We start from the raw sequence: 22,981 nt of genomic DNA, 5'->3' as shown, positions 1-22,981 counted from the left end.
CGTCGCGCCCGCCCTGCGCTCCGCCCCACCACGCCGTAGTACGCACCCACAGTACTGCTCTGTCCCGCCCCGCTCCGTCCATCCCGCCCCGCCCTCCTTGCGCTCTGTCCCGCCCCTCCCTGCTGCCCCGCCCCATCCATCCTGCCCCGCCTACCTTGCGCTCTGTCCCGCCCTGTCCTGCTGCTCCCCATCCATCCCGCCCCGCTCTCCTTGCTCTCTGTCCCGCCCCTTCCTGCTGCCCCGCCCCACCGTCGCACGCGCTCTGCGCTCCGCCCCACCACGCCGTCGTACTGCACCCACAGTACTGCTCGGTCCCGCCCCGCTCCGTCCATCCCGCCCCGCCCTCCTTGCGCTCTGTCCCGCCCCTCCCTGCTGTCCCGCCCCATCCATCCTGCCCCGCCTACCTTGCTCTCTGTCCCGCCCCGTCCTGCTGCCCCTCATCCATCCCGCCTCGCCCTCCTTGCTCTCTGTCCCGCCCCTTCCTGCTGCCCCGCCCCACAGTCGTGCCCGCCCTGCGCCCCGCCCCGCCCTTCCGCCACACTCCGCCCCTTCTTGCTGCCCCGCCCCGTCTCGTTTGCCGCGTTCCGCCCCCTCCTGGTACCCCGCTGGCTGGTAGGGGCGGCCACAGGCGTAATGGGGACCGCCTCGTCGCTCGTGAGCCCTGCGGGCGGGGAGGTGATCGAGGACACTTATGGGGCGGGCGGCGGCGAGGCCTGCGAGATCCCGGTAGAGGTGAAGCCCAAGGCCCGCCTGCTGCGCAGCTCGTTCCGCCGTGGCGCGGCAGCAGCGGCGGCGGGGGCAGGGCCCGGGTCGCTGCCCCGCGGGGCCACTGGCGGCGGGCTGCTGGGGGCTAGCTTTAAGTCTACCGGCTCGTCCGTGCCGGAGCTGGAGTACGCAGTGGCTGAGTACGAGCGGCTGAAGAAGGAATACGAGATCTTCCGGGTCAGCAAGAATCAGGAGTTGTTGTCCATGGGCCGCCGCGAGGCCAAGCTGGACACGGAGAACAAGCGCCTGCGGGCCGAGCTGCAGGTAACGCCGGGCCCGGGTGCGCTGCTGGGGCAGCCGGGACGTGGAGAAGCTGAGAGTCGGGAAGGCGGGTGCACGTCCGCGCACTGCCAGGCTGGACTCTGGACGCCTGACTCTGTCCTTCGTCCATCCTGTTCCCTCTCCAAACCAAGTAGTTTTGAAAGTTGGGTAGAAACCGCTCTGCATTTTAATTTGAGGGGACATGTTTCTTGGGGTCTAAACTGATTCCTTAACTAATCCCGCCCCCCTTCTATTTCTGGTTCATTCATTCACACATCTCGATGCACCTGGCCAGAAAGTGTCCTGAAGCAGCAAATGCCAGTCTGCAGGGGACTCCAGGGAAGTAGGTCCGCCCAGAGCACACGGACACACAAAAGACTATGGTGACATCTGTCGAAGCAACTCATCAAACTTTCCCTAGGAGTTTTTAACTCCACTCCTCGCCTCCCCCCTTAAATTTTACATACCTCTCAGTTTCTTTGCGTGAAGCTTTTGAGTTTTAATGATCTTGAAGTGAATTTTTATGAAATGATTTTCACCATTTTAACTGCTGTGATTGAAAACGTTTCCTAGGTGTAGTCAAATCCCTTAATCCATTTGATTAATTTACTCAAAAAACAATTATTGCGTGGGCTCCCTATAGTAGATGTATTTTGACTATCAAAATAGTATATAAAGCAAAAGGTTGCTTTTCTATGACCACAGTTGTAAGACTCTGTGCCATCAGTTTGGGGCCTCTCTGAGGGTTGTGATTTTACTGTTTTGTTTTTTTAAACTGTGCAAGAGACACCCCAGGTGTTCCTGGGCTCATCACAATTGAAATGATTAAATACCTCAGACTGATTTTTCTGATAGGAAGAGCCTTCTTCCTTCTAGACTAGGCATTCTAGTCACCCCCTTCCCCACTAGCTGTTGTATTATTAGCACTGTTAATCTGGGAAGAACTGCTTATCAGCAGTCTACCTGTTGTCTTACCAGTTTTCGTCTTGATGCACTTGCATGTGAAAAATGGACCTGATGCATTTCAGATACCTGATTTCATGCTCCCAAGCCATTGTCCAGTGGACACTGCATATTATGGGGATAGGAAAGAAAGCTGGATCAACCAGGGCAGAGTGCAGTAAGGGCTGACAAATGTCACAGTCTCAGGTTCCTCCTGTTACCTTATGTAGTAGTTTTGAAAGTTAAATAGAAAACACTCTGCATTTTAATTTGAGGGGACATACTCTCTTGGGGCCTAAACTGATTGCTTAACTAACCTGCCCCTTTTCTTATGTAGCCCTTTTGATTCCTTTCTCACATATCTAGGCATTAAAAAACTCTTCTGTATTTATTTAACCCATTCAGTCAGGCATTTACTGGAGGCCTTCAATGTATCTGGCACCAAGAGGGCTCTGGGGATAGCAAAATGAAGAAGACATGGAGCCAAGGAGTGCATGGTCATGCAGAATTAATAATCTTTCAAGTTAAGCCTTATAAATTACACTTTCTGTTCTGTTACAGATGGGAAAACTGAGGCATAGGAAGATTAAGAATTTGGCACAGTATTTCAAAGAAAAAGAATTTCCATTAAAAGTTCAGTGTGAAGTGTCTTCATTTACTACAGTTCAAGCATATTTGCATTTTTTTCATTCCATGTTTGAATAAAATGGCAATATGTAGTTCTTGATAACGTAAAATAGTAGATTGTTACAATTCTGAGATATGTATATAATATGTAGGTAGGATAATGTGAAATTTGGGAGGAATACTATTTTTGTTAGAAATAACAAGGTCCATTATTTCAGGCCCTTCAAAAAACTTATCAGAAAATACTTCGGGAAAAGGAAAGTGCTTTAGAAGCAAAATACCAAGCAATGGAGAGGGCAGCGACATTTGAACATGACAGAGATAAAGTGAAAAGGCAATTCAAGGTAAATTCCTTATATTTTTACCCCCAAAGTGACATAGAATAAAAACAGCATATTTTAAAAGTTTATATAATGCTGCGTAGATAAATAGAAGTGAATGATGTAGGAGTCCTGAAGGTTCTAAGAACCAGAGTAGAGCACTTCTTACATTTTTGAGTTGGACCTGGTAAATTTGAGATTGCTTCAAGGAAAAAGTTTTAAAAAGTGAACATTGCAATAGGAAATTATTTCCATAGAAGTGAATGATGTAGGAGTCCTGAAGGTTCTAAGAACCAGAGTAGAGCACTTCTTACATTTTTGAGTTGGACCTGGTAAATTTGAGATTGCTTCAAGGAAAAAGTTTTAAAAAGTGAACATTGCAATAGTAAATTATTTCCATATGGGGGGAAAGGCATTTGGAAATATTTGGGGATATTTTGTATGGGAAGGCATTACTGGCATCTAGTGGGAGGGGGACAAATTTGCTAAATATCAGCAGTGCACAAGACAGCCCGATGCCACAGACAGGGCTCTTGCCGGAATTCCAGTGGGTTCCAGTTACAAAAAAGAACCAAATGAATATTGGTTTTATGAATGAAAGATTTTTCTTTTAGGAGTTGATGACACAACCTTTTGATTGTGGAAAACGTTTCAAAATTGATATTTGTCTTTTAAAGATTTTTAGGGAGACCAAGGAAAATGAAATTCAGGATTTACTGAGGGCTAAGCGAGAGTTGGAGAGCAAACTTCAGAGGCTCCAGGCTCAGGGGATTCAAGTATTTGATCCTGGAGAGTCTGATTCAGATGACAACTGTACAGATGTTACTGGTAAATTTACTTCCTATGTATAATATTTTGAGCCTTCAGTATAGGTGTAATGATATCATAGAGCCAACTTTGAATCCTTTTCTAAGTTACAAGTGGTTGCTCTTACAAATAGAGTTGCACTTTCTCCCTCTTTCTCAGCTGTTACAACAGCAGTTTTCCATAAAGTCCATGACATTGTTAGGTGCCAGGTTTCCTTCTGTCTTAATTGCTCTGCCAAACTCACCCCATAGCTTTTCTCTTTCTGGTGTAAGACAGCTCCTCCAGGTCTCGCCATGACATCTACACTTTAGCCAAGGGAAGAGGAAAGGGAATCCATTCCTCGTTCCTCTCCTGGAAAGCATACTCTGAAAGGTATACAGATTACTCCTCAAACCCCATTGGCCAGAACTATAAGCAGGAAGATTGGAAAGTGTAAGCATTAGTAGGAGAGTCATGTATCCACCTAAAGTTTGAAATTCTGTTACTAAAGGAAGAAGGGGAGGATGGGTTTTGGAGGACAGTTCATAGTCTCTGTCACCTTATTTTTCCCCATAATGATATATTCTTTGCAACTGTCCATTAGGATATCTGCCTGATATTCTGCTGAGTGGCTTCCATTGCAGTTTTGTAAGCTACTCGGAAAGTTTTTATTTTATAATTAAACTTATAAAATACGTTTTTTTCTACAAATAAAGAAAAGCCTGGAGTCCTAGAATGAAAGGGTCTACCGTGTTCCAAGAAAATATTAATAAACTGTGATTGATACTGAAAAGTGAAAAAGATTCTATTGTAAATGCAGTGTAAAAATGCAGTCACTCTCTCATTTATAGGAATCTGCATTTTATTCTTTTTTTTTGAGAGAGAGAGAGCATGCTAGCAGGGGTTGGGGGGAGCTATGGGCAGAGGAGAGAGAGAATCTTAAGCAGACTCCATGCTTAGCATGGAGCCCAACTCAGGGCTCGATCTCATGACCCTGAGATCTTGATCTGAGCTGAAATCAAGAGTCCAGTGCTTAACAGACTGAGCCACCCAGGTGCCACATGCATTTTATCTTACAAACTGATTTTGAAGTAAAATATGGCAACTGATAATTGCCTCTTAATTTGCATTTTAGAACCACTGGAGTCTGACCAGCATCCAAGGATTTTTATTACTAACTTTTGAGGGGAAAAAAAATGAAGTGATTCTTACTGGATTTGAGTGGCTAAGAGGATGCTCTTCTGCCCCCACATTCATCTTAGTGGTTATTTCAGTGTTGACATATGTTAAAATGTACAGTGTTTCCAAAGTATTATATAGTAATTGCCTTGGCAAGTTAATAAGAACAAATTAATATTTCCTCCTAGGTCTTTCTTCATATTTTGATTTAAACCTGAAGAGAGAATGCTTGAGGGAACATCGCTCATTTCACATTCAAAGACCTACAAATAATAATCTTATTTTTGCCAGAGATTGAGCCCATTACTAGTGTACTCTTACTTAGTCAAGGATGCCAAGTAGATATTCTGGCAAATGTAATTTATTTAAAAAAAAAAAATCAAAGATCACCTGGGTGGCTCAGTCGGTTAAGCATCTCACTATTGATTTCAGCTCAGGTCATGATCTCAGTGTCCTGGGATCAAGCTCCACCTAAAGTTCCATGCTCAGCAGGGAGTTTGCTTCTCTCCCCCCCCCCCCGCCCCTCCCCCCACTTGTAAGTTCTCTCTCTCAAATAAATAAATAATAAATCTTTAAAAAAAATCAAGATGTGCATAAGTACCTGTTGATTCAGACATTAATTTTGTTACTCTGGGAGGTTAAAGAAGATGTACTTTTTACATCCTTAGCTTACATCCTAATGAATTACCAATCTTAATTACAGGTGTGTTGGTAATGGTCTTCCTTTGAAATTCTCTCCTTCCAATTTTACACTGACACCTAAACCACAATGTTAGAAATGTTTAAAATTTTTGTATGGGGATATTTTTAACTGCCTCTGTTGTTACAGTTCCTTTGATTATTATATACTTTATTTCTTTTCATCTTTCTCTTTTTAATCCCCTCTTTGAATTTGAGATGATAACCAGAATTATGTTAACCAGCACCTTAGAACTTGCCAGAAGTTGGTGACAGGGTACTTTCAAAATCATTAAAGATTGAATATTTTCTGTATTTATAATATTGGAGCATTTTTTAAAATTAGAAATCCTGTTTATGCTTGAGTAGAGGGGGATGGAAGGGATGGGGTGGCTGGGTGATGGACATTGGGGAAGGTATGTACTATGGTGAGAGCTGTAAATTGTGTAAGACTGATGAATCACAGACCTGTACCTCTGAAACAAATAATACATTATAGGTTAATAAAAAAATTAAAAAAAAATAAAAAGGGAAGGTGGATGTATTAAAAAAAATCCTGTTTAGTATATGTGGTAACTTTTTGAACATTCAGTAATTTGGTTTTCATAAGATGAAATCTCTTGTATTTACAGCTGCTGGAACCCAGTGTGAATATTGGACCGGAGGAGCCTTGGGAAGTGAACCTTCCATAGGGAGTATGATCCAGCTTCAGCAATCCTTCAGGGGCCCTGAGTTTGCCCATAGTTCTATAGATGTGGAAGGACCCTTTGCAAATGTCAACAGAGGTAACACATGCCATTTGCTAATTACCTTGGTAGTGACTGTTCAGGTACTATAATCTTGTGTGTACTGGAAGAAAGACCACCAGCAGGGCAGGAGATTTTTATTCTAGGTGACTTCCACTGCCAAACCAGCATGTACTGGTGCTGTCACTGACCAGGGCTCATTAACTTACATGCTTCACATCAGGATCCAGATGATGCTCCACAGCCAGACTGGCCAGTCAGGTTCTAAAAACTTAGTTTCTGGCCTGAATTCTAGGTGTTGCCGTTGATCAGTGAGAATCTAATGTAGATTAACTGAAAAGCAGGTTTTGGTCTTTTCCTCCATGTCTTTGATGCTGTTAAAGGTTGGACAAGGTTGCAGAATGGAATATAAGACCTCACTTATGCAATGTAGTATCCTTAGTCAAAAGAATATTTTCATTATTTTTATATAATTTGGTGTCCAAAACAGCTCTAAGGTCTGCTCAGAATTTCAATACCAGGGGCACCTGGGTGGCTCAGTCGGTTAAGCGGCTGCCTTCGGCTCAGGTCATGATCCCAGAGTCCTGGGATCGAGCCCCACGTTGGGCTCCCTGCTCAGTGGAGAGCCTGCTTCTCCCTCTGCCTGCCTCTCTGCCTATTTGCTCTCTTTCTCTGTCAAATTAATAAATAAAATCTTTAAAAAAAAAAGAATTTCAATACCAGTGCAGATCTGAGTGTTATAAGTAGCCCCATTCTTTTTTCTTAAAACTACGAAATTGTCTATTAGCAAAATGAAAATAATTTTTTAATTGTCTTTTGAATTAGCCAAATATGTCTTAAAATGTTCTTTCTCACTAAATAGCATTACATTTTATGCTATTCTTAAGGTTTCTTTTTGACTTAATATATCTCAAGAATAATAAGTGGGTAAAACTATAGGCCAGCCTGGGAATGTAGGCTCTCCTGAGGTTGCAAACTCATTGAGCAGCTCATGTAACATAGGTTCAAGATATCTGACTGGAACCAGCGGTGCCTCAGCAAGGACCACTGGCAACATTGATTGCTTTATTCCCAAGGGTAGAATTTGAGGTTAGAGAACTGTTCGCCTTCTAATATGTTATTCCAGAAACTATGTCAGTATTCGCAAGTGGAGATCAGATTCCATTCTACCTTGCCTGTTGTGTTTTTTCAGACTTTTAAAAAAATCATCTTGTCAGATGTTTTTCTGGTGATTTTTTTATGGAACTTATGGTAAATTTTACTTTCAGATGACTGGGATATTGCTGTAGCTAGTTTATTACAAGTTACTCCCTTGTTTTCACACTCTCTGTGGAGTAACACTGTCAGATGTTACCTCATTTATACAGATGAAACCCAGCCTGAAATGGATCTTTTCCTTAAGGTGAGGATGTTTATAAATTCTGATTTAAAATACAAGTCAATATTGTGTCCCATTTATGATACTACTACACCTAAACCAAGTAGTTTACCACCTACCAGATTATATATCTTAAAGAGCAGGAAGAATTTAGAGCTTTTCTTTAGAGAAAATCTTGCTCAGTTGTTATCAGTACATTCACATTAAGTCCTTGGAATGTTATGCTTTTGAATGCTTTATTACATGTTCTCCACAGTGTTTAAGACACATGTTGATAGTGCCTGCTTTAGTTAATATCTGCCCACTCTATTGTTGAATCTGTTTCAGGTTGTAACATAATTTAACCCTTATCATGGTTTTTAATTTTTCAAGGTAGCCATTGGAGTTAACCTCAGGCAGAGGTGGGCATACTACATACAGCCTGTGGGCCAGAGCTAAGATTGCTTTTTACCTTTTTGAGTGGTTGGAAAAAAAATCCAAAGAAGAAGAATGTTTGTGACATGTGAAAATTATATTAAATTCAAGTTTTAGTGTCTATAAATCAAGTTTTATTGGAACACAAGTAGGCTTATTCATTTACATCCTATGGCTGCTTCACACTACAACGGTAGAGTAAATTGCAGCAGAGACTAAATGGACCCCGAAGACCTCTGCCAAAACATCCAAATTGTTAAGCTGTTACTAATTTGTAAGAATATTTGCCTTCTACAGAAAAAGTTTGCCAACTACTGTTCTCACTGCATTTGAAATAAATCTGCATGTCACGTGTGATACCCACTATATTAACATTCTCCAGAGTATTGAGTAAGGAACTTATTTAGCGTTCCTTTTTGATATTATTCAATTTTGGTAAAAAGATTAACTCTTTTGAAAACCAAAGTTTCGACTCACTAACTGAATATAGGTTATTACCAAACTGCAAACTGATGTTAAGGGAATTCCTCATTTATTGCATAATAATAAGTCATCATTACTTAGTAACCTAATTTGTTATAGACCAACATAGTTTTCATTTATACCTGTTTGCTTTAATGTTCTAATATATCATGGTGGACAGTTTTTACTATATAGATTCATGGATTTATGTTTTCTACTCTTTGTAACAATAAAGCAGAAATCATTTATTATAATAATAATATTAAATACCAAAGGAAAATAGCCTAATATTTTTCTTTACTGGTTTAGGTGTTATTATGAAATAAATCATTTCAGAGCTAGGAAACAGCCAAGTTACTAAGCTCTTATTATTTTTGTTTTAAAGGAAACTTGCCTTTTCTTTTAAAGATTTTCTTTAAAATATGATTATAAATATTTTTAAGTTTTAAATAAAAAAATATACAGCATAACCTGTTCTAAAACATGTTTTATTTTAAGTAGTATGAAGCTGACTTGATCTTTAGTTAAATAAGCTGTGCTTTTTATTATGTTTCATTTCTTTTGTTTTGTTTTAATTTCTTTTCAGGACTATTCACCTAAACTTAAAAGAATGTGTGAGACAATGGGATATTTTTTCCATGCTATATATTTTCCACTAGATATTGAAAATCAGTACCTTGCTGTAAGAAAATGGGAAATTGAGAAGAGTTCATTAGTTATTTTATTCATTCATTTAACTTTACCAAGGTAAGCTGAAAATTCTGTCACTTATTAGGGGAGTTGTAAATAGAACTGAGATTGCCAAATGAACTTCAAAGATAAGTCGTAATTGCATTCTTATAATCAAACACAATCCACAAAATTTAATAAATTTTTTTACTTTTCATACTTAGAATTAAAATTTTACACTGAGTTGTTTAATAGGTTTCATAAGGTTAACATTATTAAAGTAAAGATGATTTTAATCAGGGGTAGCAAACTATGGCCCTCAGGCCAAATCCAGTCAGCTGTTTTTATAAATAAAATTTTATTAGAATATAGCTATATTCATTTATTTATGTATTTCTACAGCTGCTTTCACACTACAACAGCAGAGTTAAGTACTGTAGGTACAACAGAGACTGTGTGTGGCCCACAGAGCCTAAAATGTTTGCTCGCTGGCCCTCATAGAACAAGTTGACAACTCCTGATTTCAATAATCAGCATTCACCTTCATTATTTTCTTTCTTTGAATACAAATTGAGAGCTACTTGAACACTATTATCAATGTTAAATCAAATTTTTAATTCTCTGAGGAGCTTACTACTTAATTCCAGTAAAGTGAGGTATTTTCTTATAATGTGAATATAATTATACCAGTGAATCTAGTGTGCAAATAAAGATTTTCTTTAACCAACTAGATACATAGATAGAAGACAAAATACATTTAATAAGAGGTTTTCTTTCTACATTTGCTGTCTGATTGGCTTTAACCCTTCCAAAGCATTTTTGTCTTTATTGAGGACCAGCTCTGACCTCACCTGTGTACAGAGAAGTATGTGGAGCCCTAGGCTTTATCAGAGATCCTGCAGTGTAATCCATCATTCATCCTTAAGACTGCCCAGTGGCCAGGGAGCCACCTGGTCAATGAACCTCAACCCAAAACAACTTTAAGGATTCTTTCCACTTGATTGCCTTTAGTTGGGGTTCTTTTCCTCCCTTACCCTTTCCTTTTCCTGGTTTTTTCTTTTATATTTATTAAGGATATATTGTTTTATTTTTTAATGTCTGGGTAGTGTTTTATCTCTGGTGGTAATATATGTCATTTGTTGTTTTCCTCATTAATTATTTAATCCTTGAAACCATCTTGTTTTTTCTTTTAACTTTTATCCATATTTAATTAAGAAAATATTGTACATTATTCTTACACTTTTAACATTTTATTTTTCTCATCTTAAATTCCTCTTAATCTTTTACCTTTCATTTCTTTCATATTTAATTACTTTGCTGGGCAGATTTCAATTTATCTTCTTCAACTAAAATTGTATTTATTTTATATTTTAAAAACTTTATTCTTCTTAAAGAGTAAGAATTTTAATTTCTAGGGGTGCCTTGGTGACGCAGTCACTTAAGCATCTGACTCTTGGTTTTGGCTCAGGTCATGATCCAGGGACCTGGGATCTCCAGGTCCCGTGTAGGGGTCCACACTCAGTATGGACTCTGCTTAAGATTCTTTCTCCCTCTCCCTCTGTCCCTCCTACCTCACTCTCTCTCTCTCTCTCTCTGTCTAAAATAAATAATTTTAAAAAATTAATTTCTAAAATTTAATTATTTCTTCACCTCTACTTTGCCTTTATTTTGCTTTAATTTTTCTTATTCCATTTGCTGATTATTTTATTTCCTTAATGTTTATTAGGAGCATCACAGTAATGGTGGGCTTCATACCGTAAACAGGCTGGTAGAGCTTTTATTTCTCTCAGGTTGTTCCTTCACCTCTCATGATGATTCCCCCATTCTTCTCCAAAGATGAATCTAGAAACATGTCCCCTGAGCAGTACCCAGTAGCCCTATCTACTTCTCTCCCACCAAAGACTTTGAACAAAATCCCAGATAATCTCAGATTTCATCTGAGCTCCACATGTCAATTCTGTAGGGAGTGATTTTAAAATAGATACATGTGCCCAAAGAGATGCCCATTCTTTGGTATTCACATGGCCACAAACTTTTCTCCCAAAGCAATAACAAAAGAACCGTTAAAATCCAAAAATTATATAGAACATAGTCAGAATGATCTTAACCAAGGGAAGAAAATCTGCCGTTTGGGTTGATTGGATCGGCACAGAGCTATGTAATGGAATATTACTCTGTCTTGTACTGGAGCTGTACTCTAACATGGTCTGTAGACTCTGAGTCATATCATAGCTCTCCTCTGTATGCACACACCAATGTGCCTCTCTAGACAAAATTCACTTAATGCTTTTTAGAAAGGGGAATTGGTTCCAATTTTCCTTGCAGTGTAGAAAACACTGGTAGGTACTTCCGAGATTATTCTAGAATTTAAATTATACTGAAAACTGTCATTATGGTACCCTATAGCAAAGTTAGAATTTTTTTTAAAGATTTTATTTATTTTTTATTTATTTGAGAGAGAGAGAGAGAACACAAGCAAGAGGGAGGGACAGAGGGAGAGGGAGAAGCAGGCTTCCCGCTGAGCAGGGAATCCAATGTGGGGCTTGATCCCAGGACCCTGAGATCATGACCTGAGCTGAAAGCAGAGGCTTAGCCGACTGAGCCACCCAGGTGCCCCCAAAATTATAATTGTTTTTCACCCTGTACCCCAGTTAAGATTTTACTAGCTATCTGACCTCCCCATCTGCCTCTGGGTCTTTCTCATACTGTATCTTGGGTATAAAGATTCAGGTGATTTAGGTCATTTGTTGGATGAGAAAGGCTAAAAGACTAGAGAAGAGAAAAATCTTGAAGCATTGGGGTTAATAATATTTGTATTTTAATTTGGAAATTATATATTTGTAAGCAGAATTAGGTTTCCATTTATTTGTAGTCTCATGAGACTGGTCCATTATTTTGAGCCATGTTTACAGTATTTTTGAGAGTTTTCTTCTTGTTGCTAGATTTAAAAAATTAAAGTTCTGTATGCTTTAAAATTCAACTTAAGGGGCGCCTGGGTGGCTCGGTAGTTAAGCGTCTGCCTTCGGCTCAGGTCATGGTCCCAGGATCCTGGGATCGAGCCCCGCATCGGGCTTTCTGCTCAGTGGGGAGTCTGCTTCTCCCTCTCCCACTCCCCCTGCTTGTGTTCCTGCTCTTGCTATCTCTCTTTCTGTCAAATAAATAAATAAAATCTTTAAAAAATAAAATTCAATTTAATGCAGAATTTATTGTACCTGTTCTCTCTGTCTGCCAATAAATGCATTATTTTTTATGACTGAGCTGGAACAGAGCTATAAAAACATCCAGTTTTGGAAAGCTGCACTTATTCTGTCCCTGGGCTGCTTCTGGCCCCTTGTCATTGCTGTAAAGTCCCATTATTGACACTTAGGTTGACTGACTGTTTGCTGCCATAGTGCAGTGTAACACAAGAAATACTGATTTCCCATCTAGCCTGTTATTGGAAGACTGTGAAGAAGCTTTTCTGAAAAACCCTGAAGGCAAACCACGATTAATTTATCATCGCTTGGAGGATGGGAAAGTCAGTTCCAACTCCGTCCAGCAATTGATTGATCAAGTTTCTAACCTGAACAAGACCAACAAAGCCAAGGTAAAATTCATAAGGTTATTTTTTTTTAAGAACTTGCTTGGCCAAGGGAAGTGTTAGAACAAAGGCCGTGAGGTGGGAGTGAGTGAGGGGAGATTAGTAGGACAGTTAACTGGGAGCCAAGGGTAAAGAACCTTGGAGACCATTTTAGAAACTTTGTTTTTTTTATTTGGAGTGAGATGGGTTTTTTATTGGTAGTTTTTTGGGTTTTTTTTACTTGAGTCACTGGAAGACTTTAAGCAACAGCAGAAGAAATGCAATTCTGACAAGAATGTTGTTACGCTGCTGTGTTGAGAATTGATTGGTTTGGAGGTAGGGGAGAAGGGTGGAGTTGGAGAGCTCTTGCAGTCACCAGGTGAGAGGTGCTGGTGGCTTGGACCAGGGTGGTGATAGAGGAAATGAGGAGAAACAGGAATCTGGATAAGTTTTGACAGCAGAGCCAATAGACTTAGTTGTGGACTATGAGAACAAGAGAGGACTAAATAGCAGTACACAACTACAAAGGATAAGATGTGAGTGGACAAATCAGATTCTTTTCTGTTTCTTTTTTCCTAAGTACTGAGTTCTTCTGTCTACTGTTGACCAAGGGTCAGTGTAAGGAAGAGCCTTTTCATAGTAACCTTTTCTAAGAGCGTTGGGAAAAGCAAAATAGTAATGATGAATGTGAGAGATTTGATCAGTCCTGGGTGCATGGTGGAATAATTTTTAGAACAGATTGTAGGCTTTGCCTTACTGCACACTGAGATAACTTGAAAATGTTTATTGTTGATGTTAAGAATACAGTTGAGGGGCACCTGGCTGGCTCAGTCAGAAGAGCACGCAACTCTTGATCTCGGGGTGAGTTCAAGCCCCATGTTGGGTGTAGGGATTACTTAAAAATAAAATCTTAGGGGTGCCTGGGTGGCTCAGTTGGTTGGGCCCTGCCTTCGGCTCAGATCAAGATCCCGGATCGAGCCCCGCATCAGGGATCGGGGTCCCTGCTGGTGTGGGAGTTGGCTTCTCCCTCTCCCTCTGCCCCTCCCGTGGCTCCTGCTCTCTCTCTCTCTCAAGTAAATAAACAAAATCTTTAAAAAAAATCTTAAAAAAAGAGAATACAGTTGAAAACAACTCAGATTTTGACATTGTTTTTATTTCTCTGTGCTCATGCAAGAAATAAGATCAAATGTGAACACAAGCATTTTTTTATATCATTTAGTGTTGAAAAGCTTAAGACCAGCATAAACTAAAGAGCCTAACACAAAAAAGTGCACATTTTTTTATAATCTCCAGAACCATTTCATTCTTTGCTTTGTTTTAGTATGAGCCTAGTCCATAGGCCCCAAGAGGAAAAACACTGATTCTTCTTTCTGATCTTTATTCTATTTATAAATCCCTTTTAAAAATGAATACACTAGGAGGATGAATTTATTTTATAAAAATAGGAGTAAAATAAGATCAACCATGATTATAGATGTAAATGCAAGATAAACTTCTATTCCAGTTCACTTGATGTGCTTTGTAAAACCATTGTCTTTATCAAGTATTAATCTCTTATTAGTAACATGCATGTTCTCTGTAGGTAGGGCATTCTTTCAGCAAACTCAGAAGACTACTGATTTACACAGCCAAGTACCATTTTGCCTTTTTGTTTTGTAGAATTATAGCTTTACTCTCATAAAAATTGATTTTGATGTATTTTGAAGGTTATATATATATTGAATGGCATGGAAGTACATAAGACAGAATTTGGACACAGAGAAAAAAAGTATACTTTTTGTTTTATTGAGACATTGTTCCCATTGTTCACAATAAATCCCTCCTGTTACCTTGAATAGGTTACATAACTTGCTTCAGTTTCCTCTTCTGTGAAATGGAGGTAATAATAATAGTGTCTCCCTCATGGGCTTGTTGTGAGGACAGATGAGCTAATATGTGTGAAGTACTTAGAATGATCCCTGACAACATAAGTTCTATAGAAGTATTTACCCCCTCTTGTTACTATTATTTTCTTCATGTTGTTGTCGAACTTCTTTTTTTTCCCCAGATCATTGATCACTCTGGAGATCCTACAGAAGGAGTATATAAAACTTATATTTATGTGGAAAAGATTATTAAACAGGTAAATATGCATTCTTTATAAGATTTCATCTGAAATACTCTAAGGGGCGCCTGGCTGGCTCATTCGGTAGAGCACGCAATCCTCAATCTTGGCCGTGAGTTCAAGCCCCATGTTGGGCATAGAACCTACTTTAAAAAAAAATTCTAAGACTGTTTTCCATAAATGTGGGTTTTCCGGTAAAAACAACTTCCTTGTTTTTTTGAAAACAATACCTGGGAAGAGTGCCATTGTTTCTGGTGATTGTCTATCCTGTGGTATTATCATAGTATTACTAGTACCATGTTTCTTTATCTGTCATCTGTCTCACAAAGCTATTTGATGCCTCAACACCTGATTAAGTGTAAAATAGATTACAAAAGTGCTAGATAAAAAGTATAAGTATTTGGGCGCCTTTGCGGCTCAGTCGTTAAGCATCTGCCTTCGGCTCAGGTTATGATCCCAGGGTCCTGGGATCGAGCCCCACATCAGCTCCCTGCTCCGCAGGAAGCCTGCTTCTCCCTCTCCCACTCCCCCTGCTTGTGTTTCCTCTCTCACTGTGTCTCTCTCTGTCAAATAAATAAATAAAATCTTAAAAAAAGAAAAGTATAAATATTTGAAGGAAAATGTTTATCTTATTCAATAGAATCTCCTCAGGTTTTGTGTGCACCTTGAATTTTTATAAAGTAGAAAAATCCTAGGGACACCTGGGTGGCTCAGTCGGTTAAGCGTCTGCCTTCAACTCAGGTCATGATCCCGGGGTCCTCAGATGGAGCCCCACATTGGACTCCTTGCTCAGCTGGGTGTCTGCTTCTCCCTCTCCCTCTACTGCTCCCCCTGCTTGTACTCTCTCTCTCTGTCGAATAAATCAATAAAATCTTAAAAAAAAAAAAAAAAGGCTTTTCAGGGGCATCTGGGTGGCTTAGTTGGTTAAACATCCATTTCGGCTCAGGTCATGATCTCAGGGTCGTGAGATTGAGCCCCACCTGGGGCTCTGTGCTGGGCATGGAGCCTGCTTAAGATTTTGTCTCTCCCTCTCCTTCTGCCCTCCTCCCCAACCCACCCCTCCAACCCCGCTCACATGTGCACACGTGCATGCTCTCTCTCTCTCAAAAAAAAAAAAAAAAATCCCTTTCAAATTTATCCACTACATCATCCTTGCAGCAGAGAGGGGTAAAATCCTACCTCTAAGGGTCTGAGGTCATGGTCATAGACAGTATCTCAGGCTGAAAGTTTCTATGACATCTCAAGTATTAGCTTGTAAACTTATGTGAGTTACATATTCTTCTTAATGTTATACATGTGTTTATTTTTAATATAAAAAATCATTTTAAATTATAGATTATCAAAAATGCTGATGATGATAAGAAAAAGAACCCCCCACCTTAAAAGTAGAATGGGCACAATAGAAAGATGTACCACATTTAGCCTGTGGTTGCCTATACCTGCTGATATATCCTCTGTGGTGCCAGAGATTCTACTTGAGAAGTTAGGGATTAGATTACTTTTTCTAATTAACTTGTATAACAAGTATGGAGATTTGTTATCAGAGAGAAAGAATGAGCCCCAAAACATAATGATATGACTTCTGGCAACACATTTTGTATAGTGTTCTTTAATATGAAAACTGACATCAATTTTGATCTTCTCAATAATCTTGTGAATTTGGGGACCCAGGTAAATAAAATTAACTGAGCAGAATAAATGGTAGCAAGTGGAAGTGGACATATTTGCCATCTTTACTGCTTGAAGAGCAACATATTTTCAGTGGTATGAAGACTAGATATCATGACACAGATATTTGATATCAAGAAACCCCATCTTAGTAATTAAATTCTTATAAAAATGTAAAGCAGCATATTTCTTAGGCATTAGCACATTCTTTAAAATGATTCACCACCCAGATGTAAGCAAATATATTGTGTAACATTTTTCAGAAAACACATCCCCAAGAGTCAAATGCCCCTCTATTTTTTTTAAAGATTTTATTTATTTATTTGAGAGAGAAAATGAGAACATGAGAGGGGGGAGGGTCAGAGGGAGAAGCAGACTCCCTGCTGAGCAGGGAGCCCAACGCGGGACTCGGTCCAGGGACTCCAGGATCATGACCTGAGCTGAAGGCAGTCGCTTAACCAACTGAGCCACCCAGGCGCCCCTGCCCCTCTATTTTTATCTGACAGTTGTTTTGTTTTGTTTTGTTTTAAATGTAAGCGCTGCCCAGTGTAGGGCTTGAAACCATGACCCCAAGATCAAGGGTCACATGCTCTACTGACTAAGCTAGCCAGCTTTCCCAATTGCACCTCTAATTTTAATAAAAGCTGTTTTTTATTAAGAGTTTGGTTTTTGCAGTTGAAAATAGAGCTACCATATGATCCAGCAATTGCACTACTGGGTATTTACCTCAAAGATACAAATGTAGGGATCCGAAGGGGTACATGCACCCCAATGTTTATAGCAGCAATGTCCACAATAGCAAAACTGTGGAAAGAGCCAAGATGTTTATCGACAGATGAATGGATAAAGAAGATGTGGTATATATACACAATGGAATATTATGCAGCCATCAAAAGGAATGAGATCTTGCCATTTGCAACAACATGGATGGAACTGGAGGGTGTTATGCTGAGTGAAATAAGTCAATCACAGAAAGACATGTATCATATGACCTCACTGATATGAGGAATTCTTAATCTCAGGAAACAAACTGAGGGTTGCTGGAGTGGTGGGGGGTGGGAGGGATGGGGTGGCTGGGTGATAGACATTGAGGAGGGTATGTGCTATTGTGAGCGTTGTGAATTGTGCAAGACTGTTGAATCACAGATCTGTGCTTCTGAAACAAATAATTCAACATATATTAAGAAAAAAGAAAAAGAAGAAGATAGCAGGAGGGGAAGAATGAAGGGGAGTAAGTCAGAGGGGGAGACGAACCATGAGAGATGATGGACTCTGAAAAACAAACAGGGTTCTAGAGAGGAGGTGGGTAGGGGTATGGGTTAGCCTGGTGATGGGTATTAAAGAGGGCACATTCTGCGTGGAGCACTGGGTGTTATGCACAAACAATGAATCATGGAACACTACATCAAAAACTAATGATGTAATATATGGTGATTAACATAACAATAAAAAATTTTTTAAAAAGTTTGGTTTTTGTGTGTGTTTGTCATTTTAATATTTCTTTATTTCTAGTGTTTTTTTTATAGTTATAAATTTATTCTTGTAGGTACTATACAAAGGCCATAGGTTTGGACTTGCCCTCCTCAGTAGGTGAAACCCACCGTATACCTGTGTGCTTACCCTGTTCCAAGTGTTTACATTCTTTATTCATTGTTGTATGCTTGCTCTTGGTGTTCAGGACATCCTGGGCTCTGAGAACACAGACCTGGAGACTAAGGATTTGAGCAGTGAAGATTCTGTTCCAGAAGATGATGATTTTGGTGATGTTTTGTGGGACATACATGATGAACAAGAGCAAATGGAAACTTTTCAACAGGCTACAAATTCAGCCCATGAGTTGGGATTTGAGAAGGTAAGCATTTGGAGTTATTGTTCCAACAAACATCAGTCACCACTTAAAGCTCTATCATGATTGTGTTTTTACCTAAATACAGTCCAGGTTAAATCAAATTACCTCAGTAATTATTAGGGAGTTGGCAAAGTTATCTTGATCCCAGGGCCCCAAGATCATGACCTGAGCTGAAGGCAGACACTTAACCAACTGAGCCACCCAAGTGCTCCAAGAACGAATGTTTTAAGGAATATTGTCATAGCTGTCAGTAACAGCAGTATTTCCATAGAAATTTTATAGTTTAGGCTGTCTATGTTTATGTCCTGGTTCTCCCATTTGCTCACTCTGGATTTTGATCATTACTTAGCTCTGAACTTTGACTTCCTTGTCTTTAAAATGAGATATTTAAGGATGCTGATGAACTGACCAGCCTATTGCATTAACTACTATGGTATTTTCTGAATGTTTGACATTTTGAGTCCTCCAAGCACTGGAAGAATAGATAGCCTTATGATTTTTATCAAGTTTCCTAACTATCCTAATCTTGGTTTGGTGAACAGCAGATAGTAAAGAACATGTGGTTGATAAATCCTAATCTTAACTAAAAATGTTTGATGTTCCTAAATATAGTTGAATCTCACTTAACCTTTCATATGATACAAAGTTAAGCGCATGTCTCAACATGGATAATCACACCATGAGGACAAACACTAATATACTTATTAACCTGGACTGAGAATGTTGTAAAGCCCGAGGGGGATCTCAAGTGTTGTCTCTCATCCATTAATTGACAGCAATACTATGTGTAGAAGAAATTGGGGCTCATTCTTAGGTTACTACTTTGGGCACGTTTAACCAGCCATAAAAAGAAGCAGTCATGAGGGTGACTAAAAGTAAATTTCATTTTCTCTAATGATTTCAGAGGGTAGTCAGAAGTTGGCTCTAGAATTCTGAGGCGTGTGCTTCCTCACAATTTAAATTCATTTTTGTTTCTAGTATTACCAACGCCTTAACGATCTAGTGGCGGCCCCAGCACCAATTCCACCTCTTCTTGTATCTGGAGGACCAGGTTCTGGAAAGTCCCTTCTCTTATCAAAGTGGTATGATGCAGTGCAATTAAATTGTTGTTACCATTGTTATCATTTGAATTACTGACCTCATTCGACAAAATGTATTATTGCCTGTCTGCCTTCCTGCATGGCCTGTACTAAACACTGAAAAAGCAAAAAGGTATAAAATAATAGTCATGCCCTGAAGCGTATACAATTTGGATGTTAGAGAGGATCTAGGATGAGAAAGGAATAGGAAATAGGAGCATTTTGATGGTGTACAGTAGTTACGTAGGTCAGAGCTAGGCACGTGCTATGTAAGGGCGTGGTCAGTATGGAATGGAATTAGGTGAACTAGATATACAGGGGATGTGCCTGTGTTTTCAATTACCGGCTTCATCTTAAAAGTTTTGTTGAGATTTTAAATATTTAAAAGAAGGCAAAGACAGTTTAGAGTGAGATAAGTTATAAAGAACATCAAAGTAAAGGATGACCTGTATTATGAATGCAAAGTCATTCTTCAGATTAGGGAAGGTTTATAGAAGTTGATAAACTCTTTTTTACTTTCATTTTAGTTCCTATTATTTAAAAACAATTAGTAAGAATATTGTCTTTCATAATTATGATTTACATTGAAGAGTTGGCATATGTTGTTTCCTTTTTACTGCCCTTTTATTTAGTGGGAAATAATATTTTTTGGAAAATAATATTTTTGTACTTAGCCAAGAAACTTTTTTTCCTCTAATATATTTTTAATTAAAGGGTAATGCTCACTTCACTAATACCTTAACCTCAAATGTACACTATATTGGTTTCCACTAGTTAATTTCAATTTGTAATTAAAATGAATCTATAATTTTTAAAGGTTTATTTAAAAGGATCTAGAAGTGGAATAAAAATGGAAATTTCCCATGTTTATTCAAAAATGATTGACCATGTGATTGCTGACAGTTGGATAGCATTTGATGTTTAATGCATTGTGAATCCTTTTTTCTGATAATAAATGAACTTCTTCAGTCTTATAAAAGGTCTTTTTCTTTCAGGATTCAGTTACAACAGAAGAATTCCCCTAACACGCTAATTCTTTCTCATTTTGTGGGAAGGCCCATGTCAACCAGCTCCGAGTCCTCCTTGATTATTAAACGACTAACTCTAAAGGTATAAGATGCCATGTTTTGGAATTATCAGAATTTTTATTTAGAATCAGAAATTGTTGGGGCTGAGTACCCAATAATTTTCAATTTTCGATATTACCCATTTGTTTTAGATTTGTATAACATTAAAAATAAAACTTGATGCAGTTGGGTCCTCTTGGTCACTCAGTTTTGGTTTTAAAAGTCAGGATAGAAGTATTTCCCACCAGCTGTGATAAAGTGTAACTACTTGCATTCATATGTGTTCTCATCTTGCAGTTGATGCAGCACTCTTGGTCAGTATCTGCTCTGACATTGGATCCAGCTAAGCTTCTGGAAGAATTTCCACGCTGGCTAGAAAAACTCTCTGCCCGTCATCAAGGCAGCATCATCATCATTATTGATTCTATAGATCAAGTTCAGGTACTGTTTTCACTTTGTAACCTATTGGTACTCTCAGAAAGAAACAGAATTATCAGTAATGGCTATAGCAGGCATTTAAATATGTTGATGAGAAGAAAACGTTGATGTTGTTCCTGCTATTTCTGCTTAATTTCTAGGGAGGAAGAACGTGGATAAAAAATGTACTGTATGCCCTGGTATAGACATTAATATCTTATTGGGAAACACCAATTGAATGAACCAGTTAGCAAAAATTGTTCATTTTGACATATTTTTAGGGCCTTAACATTTCCTTAAGTGTCCATAATTCATATCAGCTATCATAGTATTTTGCCACTTGTTTTAATATCCTGAGATAAATTTATCATCCCAAAACAAGATTGTATCCTTAATAATAATGAGAAACTTAATGAGAATTTCATTTTACTTGGGGAGCTATTATCAGGTTGTTTTGAAATATTTTGAATTAATAGAATGAATTTTGTTTTTATATTTTTAAGCAAGTTGAAAAACACATGAAATGGCTGATAGATCCACTGCCAGTGAATGTAAGAGTAATTGTTTCTGTGAATGTAGAAACATGCCCTCCAGCGTGGAGGTATGATGCTAACTTTAGTTCTTTCAGATTACGTGAAATGCGTTAAGTACAAACAAGGAAAGGTTTTGGATATGTGTTTGTGTTTTCATATTTTTCATGTAAGTGGCAGGGAGGTGGGGGAGAAGTGGATGGATTCAAGAGAAAGTTATAATCTACAGGCTTTGGTGGGAGGTTAGGCCTGGGGTGTCAAGGAGGGGAAGCCTAGATGGCCCCCAAGTTTCTGTCTTGAGAAATTACATAGATTGTGGTCTTTTTCAGATTAGGGACTAAGGTTTATAGAACTGAAATAGGGAACACAGAGGATGGGCAGGTTTGTGGAGGAAAGGTTGTAAGTTTTGTTTTGGACATGGTTACCTTGAGTTGCTAGTTGTACCTCCAGCTACCAATGGCTAGCAGGCAATGACATTTACAGGTGAGAAAAACAGGGAGAGGGCCGGGCTATGAGTAATGGACCAGACACCTGTTATCTTGAAAGATGCGCTTACTTTGGCAGTCATCAAAAAAGGAATACAGTGGTTGAATTCTGTAGGGCAGTGTTTCTCAACCTTTTGTCCCCCTTAGGAACCTTTTTAGACACTTTCTTCCTAATTACCTCCCTCACCCCTAGAAATTTTAATACCATCCATATGCCATATATCAGTTTATGTATAGAAACAGATATGTTTACATTTGTATATTTGTGCTTTATACATAAAAAGAGTAAGATTCTTTTTCCCCACCCTGAAACAATTTTCAATACCCTGTTGAGAATGGATATAGCAGGATGATTATATTCCAATTGGATTACAAGTAATTTGTGGGCAAATACTACCTTGTACTATTCTTCATAGGTACTAATATGTTTAGTTTTATTCCTAGTATAGAACATAGAATTTAAAATGTTTTACCACCTTACTATCTAATGTATATTGCTATTTAAAGTCTTTGTTGGGATTAATTGCTGAAAGTAATGATATACACGTTAGGATGAATCAAACAATAATACCTAGTAAGATTCACAGAGATTAGTTTTGTTGATTTTATAAAGGCAGTATAAAAAATTAATTCTTGTAATGGATTTTGACTTGTGATTGGATAGATTACAGCTTTTATTGTTTTATTAGAAGAGAATTTCATTTTTTTTCTTTAAATAAAAGGTTGTGGCCTACACTTCATCTTGATCCTTTAAATCCAAAAGATGCAAAATCTATTATAATTGCAGAGTGCCACTCTGTGGGCATTAAGCTGAGTAAAGAGCAGGTAAGTGTTTTTAACTTTGTTGCCCTTTTACTGTCTACAGCTTTCCTATAAAACACCCTATATGAGACTTAAAATTCAATATAGGAACTCTCTAATGTGTTAAGGAAAATTGGAGTTTCCTAATTGTTAAATGCATTGGCTCTTAAACTACTAACAAATATAGAAGAAGCA

General features: G+C 38.7%; 1 protein-coding gene across 5 annotated transcripts in view; it reads left to right on the top strand.

Annotated features, from left to right (window-relative positions):
• The first annotated feature begins 587 nt into the window (after positions 1 to 587).
• Positions 588 to 22,981, top strand: part of NPHP3 (nephrocystin 3) — a 63,701-nt gene continuing 41,307 nt past the window's right edge. Inside the window, exons 1-14 of one of the 5 annotated variants that reach the window (XM_027585894.2) lie at positions 588 to 1,029; positions 2,814 to 2,939; positions 3,593 to 3,743; positions 6,191 to 6,343; positions 7,573 to 7,706; positions 9,145 to 9,305; positions 12,657 to 12,813; positions 14,834 to 14,908; positions 18,237 to 18,410; positions 19,386 to 19,489; positions 20,482 to 20,596; positions 20,851 to 20,994; positions 21,474 to 21,571; positions 22,708 to 22,810. In XM_027585894.2, the coding sequence (XP_027441695.1) occupies positions 634 to 1,029; positions 2,814 to 2,939; positions 3,593 to 3,743; positions 6,191 to 6,343; positions 7,573 to 7,706; positions 9,145 to 9,305; positions 12,657 to 12,813; positions 14,834 to 14,908; positions 18,237 to 18,410; positions 19,386 to 19,489; positions 20,482 to 20,596; positions 20,851 to 20,994; positions 21,474 to 21,571; positions 22,708 to 22,810 (2,091 nt within the window). In that variant the 5' untranslated portion in view covers positions 588 to 633. The remainder of the gene's footprint in view (positions 1,030 to 2,813; positions 2,940 to 3,592; positions 3,744 to 6,190; positions 6,344 to 7,572; positions 7,707 to 9,144; positions 9,306 to 12,656; positions 12,814 to 14,833; positions 14,909 to 18,236; positions 18,411 to 19,385; positions 19,490 to 20,481; positions 20,597 to 20,850; positions 20,995 to 21,473; positions 21,572 to 22,707; positions 22,811 to 22,981) is intronic. The other 4 variants (XM_027585891.2, XM_027585892.2, XM_027585893.2 and 1 more) reach the window with 4 other exon arrangements.

Source organism: Zalophus californianus, chromosome 1, assembly GCF_009762305.2.
Source record: "Zalophus californianus isolate mZalCal1 chromosome 1, mZalCal1.pri.v2, whole genome shotgun sequence".
Classification (NCBI taxonomy): domain Eukaryota; kingdom Metazoa; phylum Chordata; class Mammalia; order Carnivora; family Otariidae; genus Zalophus; species Zalophus californianus.
The sequence above is the reverse complement of the archived record's forward strand: the minus strand, read 5'-3'. Positions and strand labels throughout refer to the sequence as shown.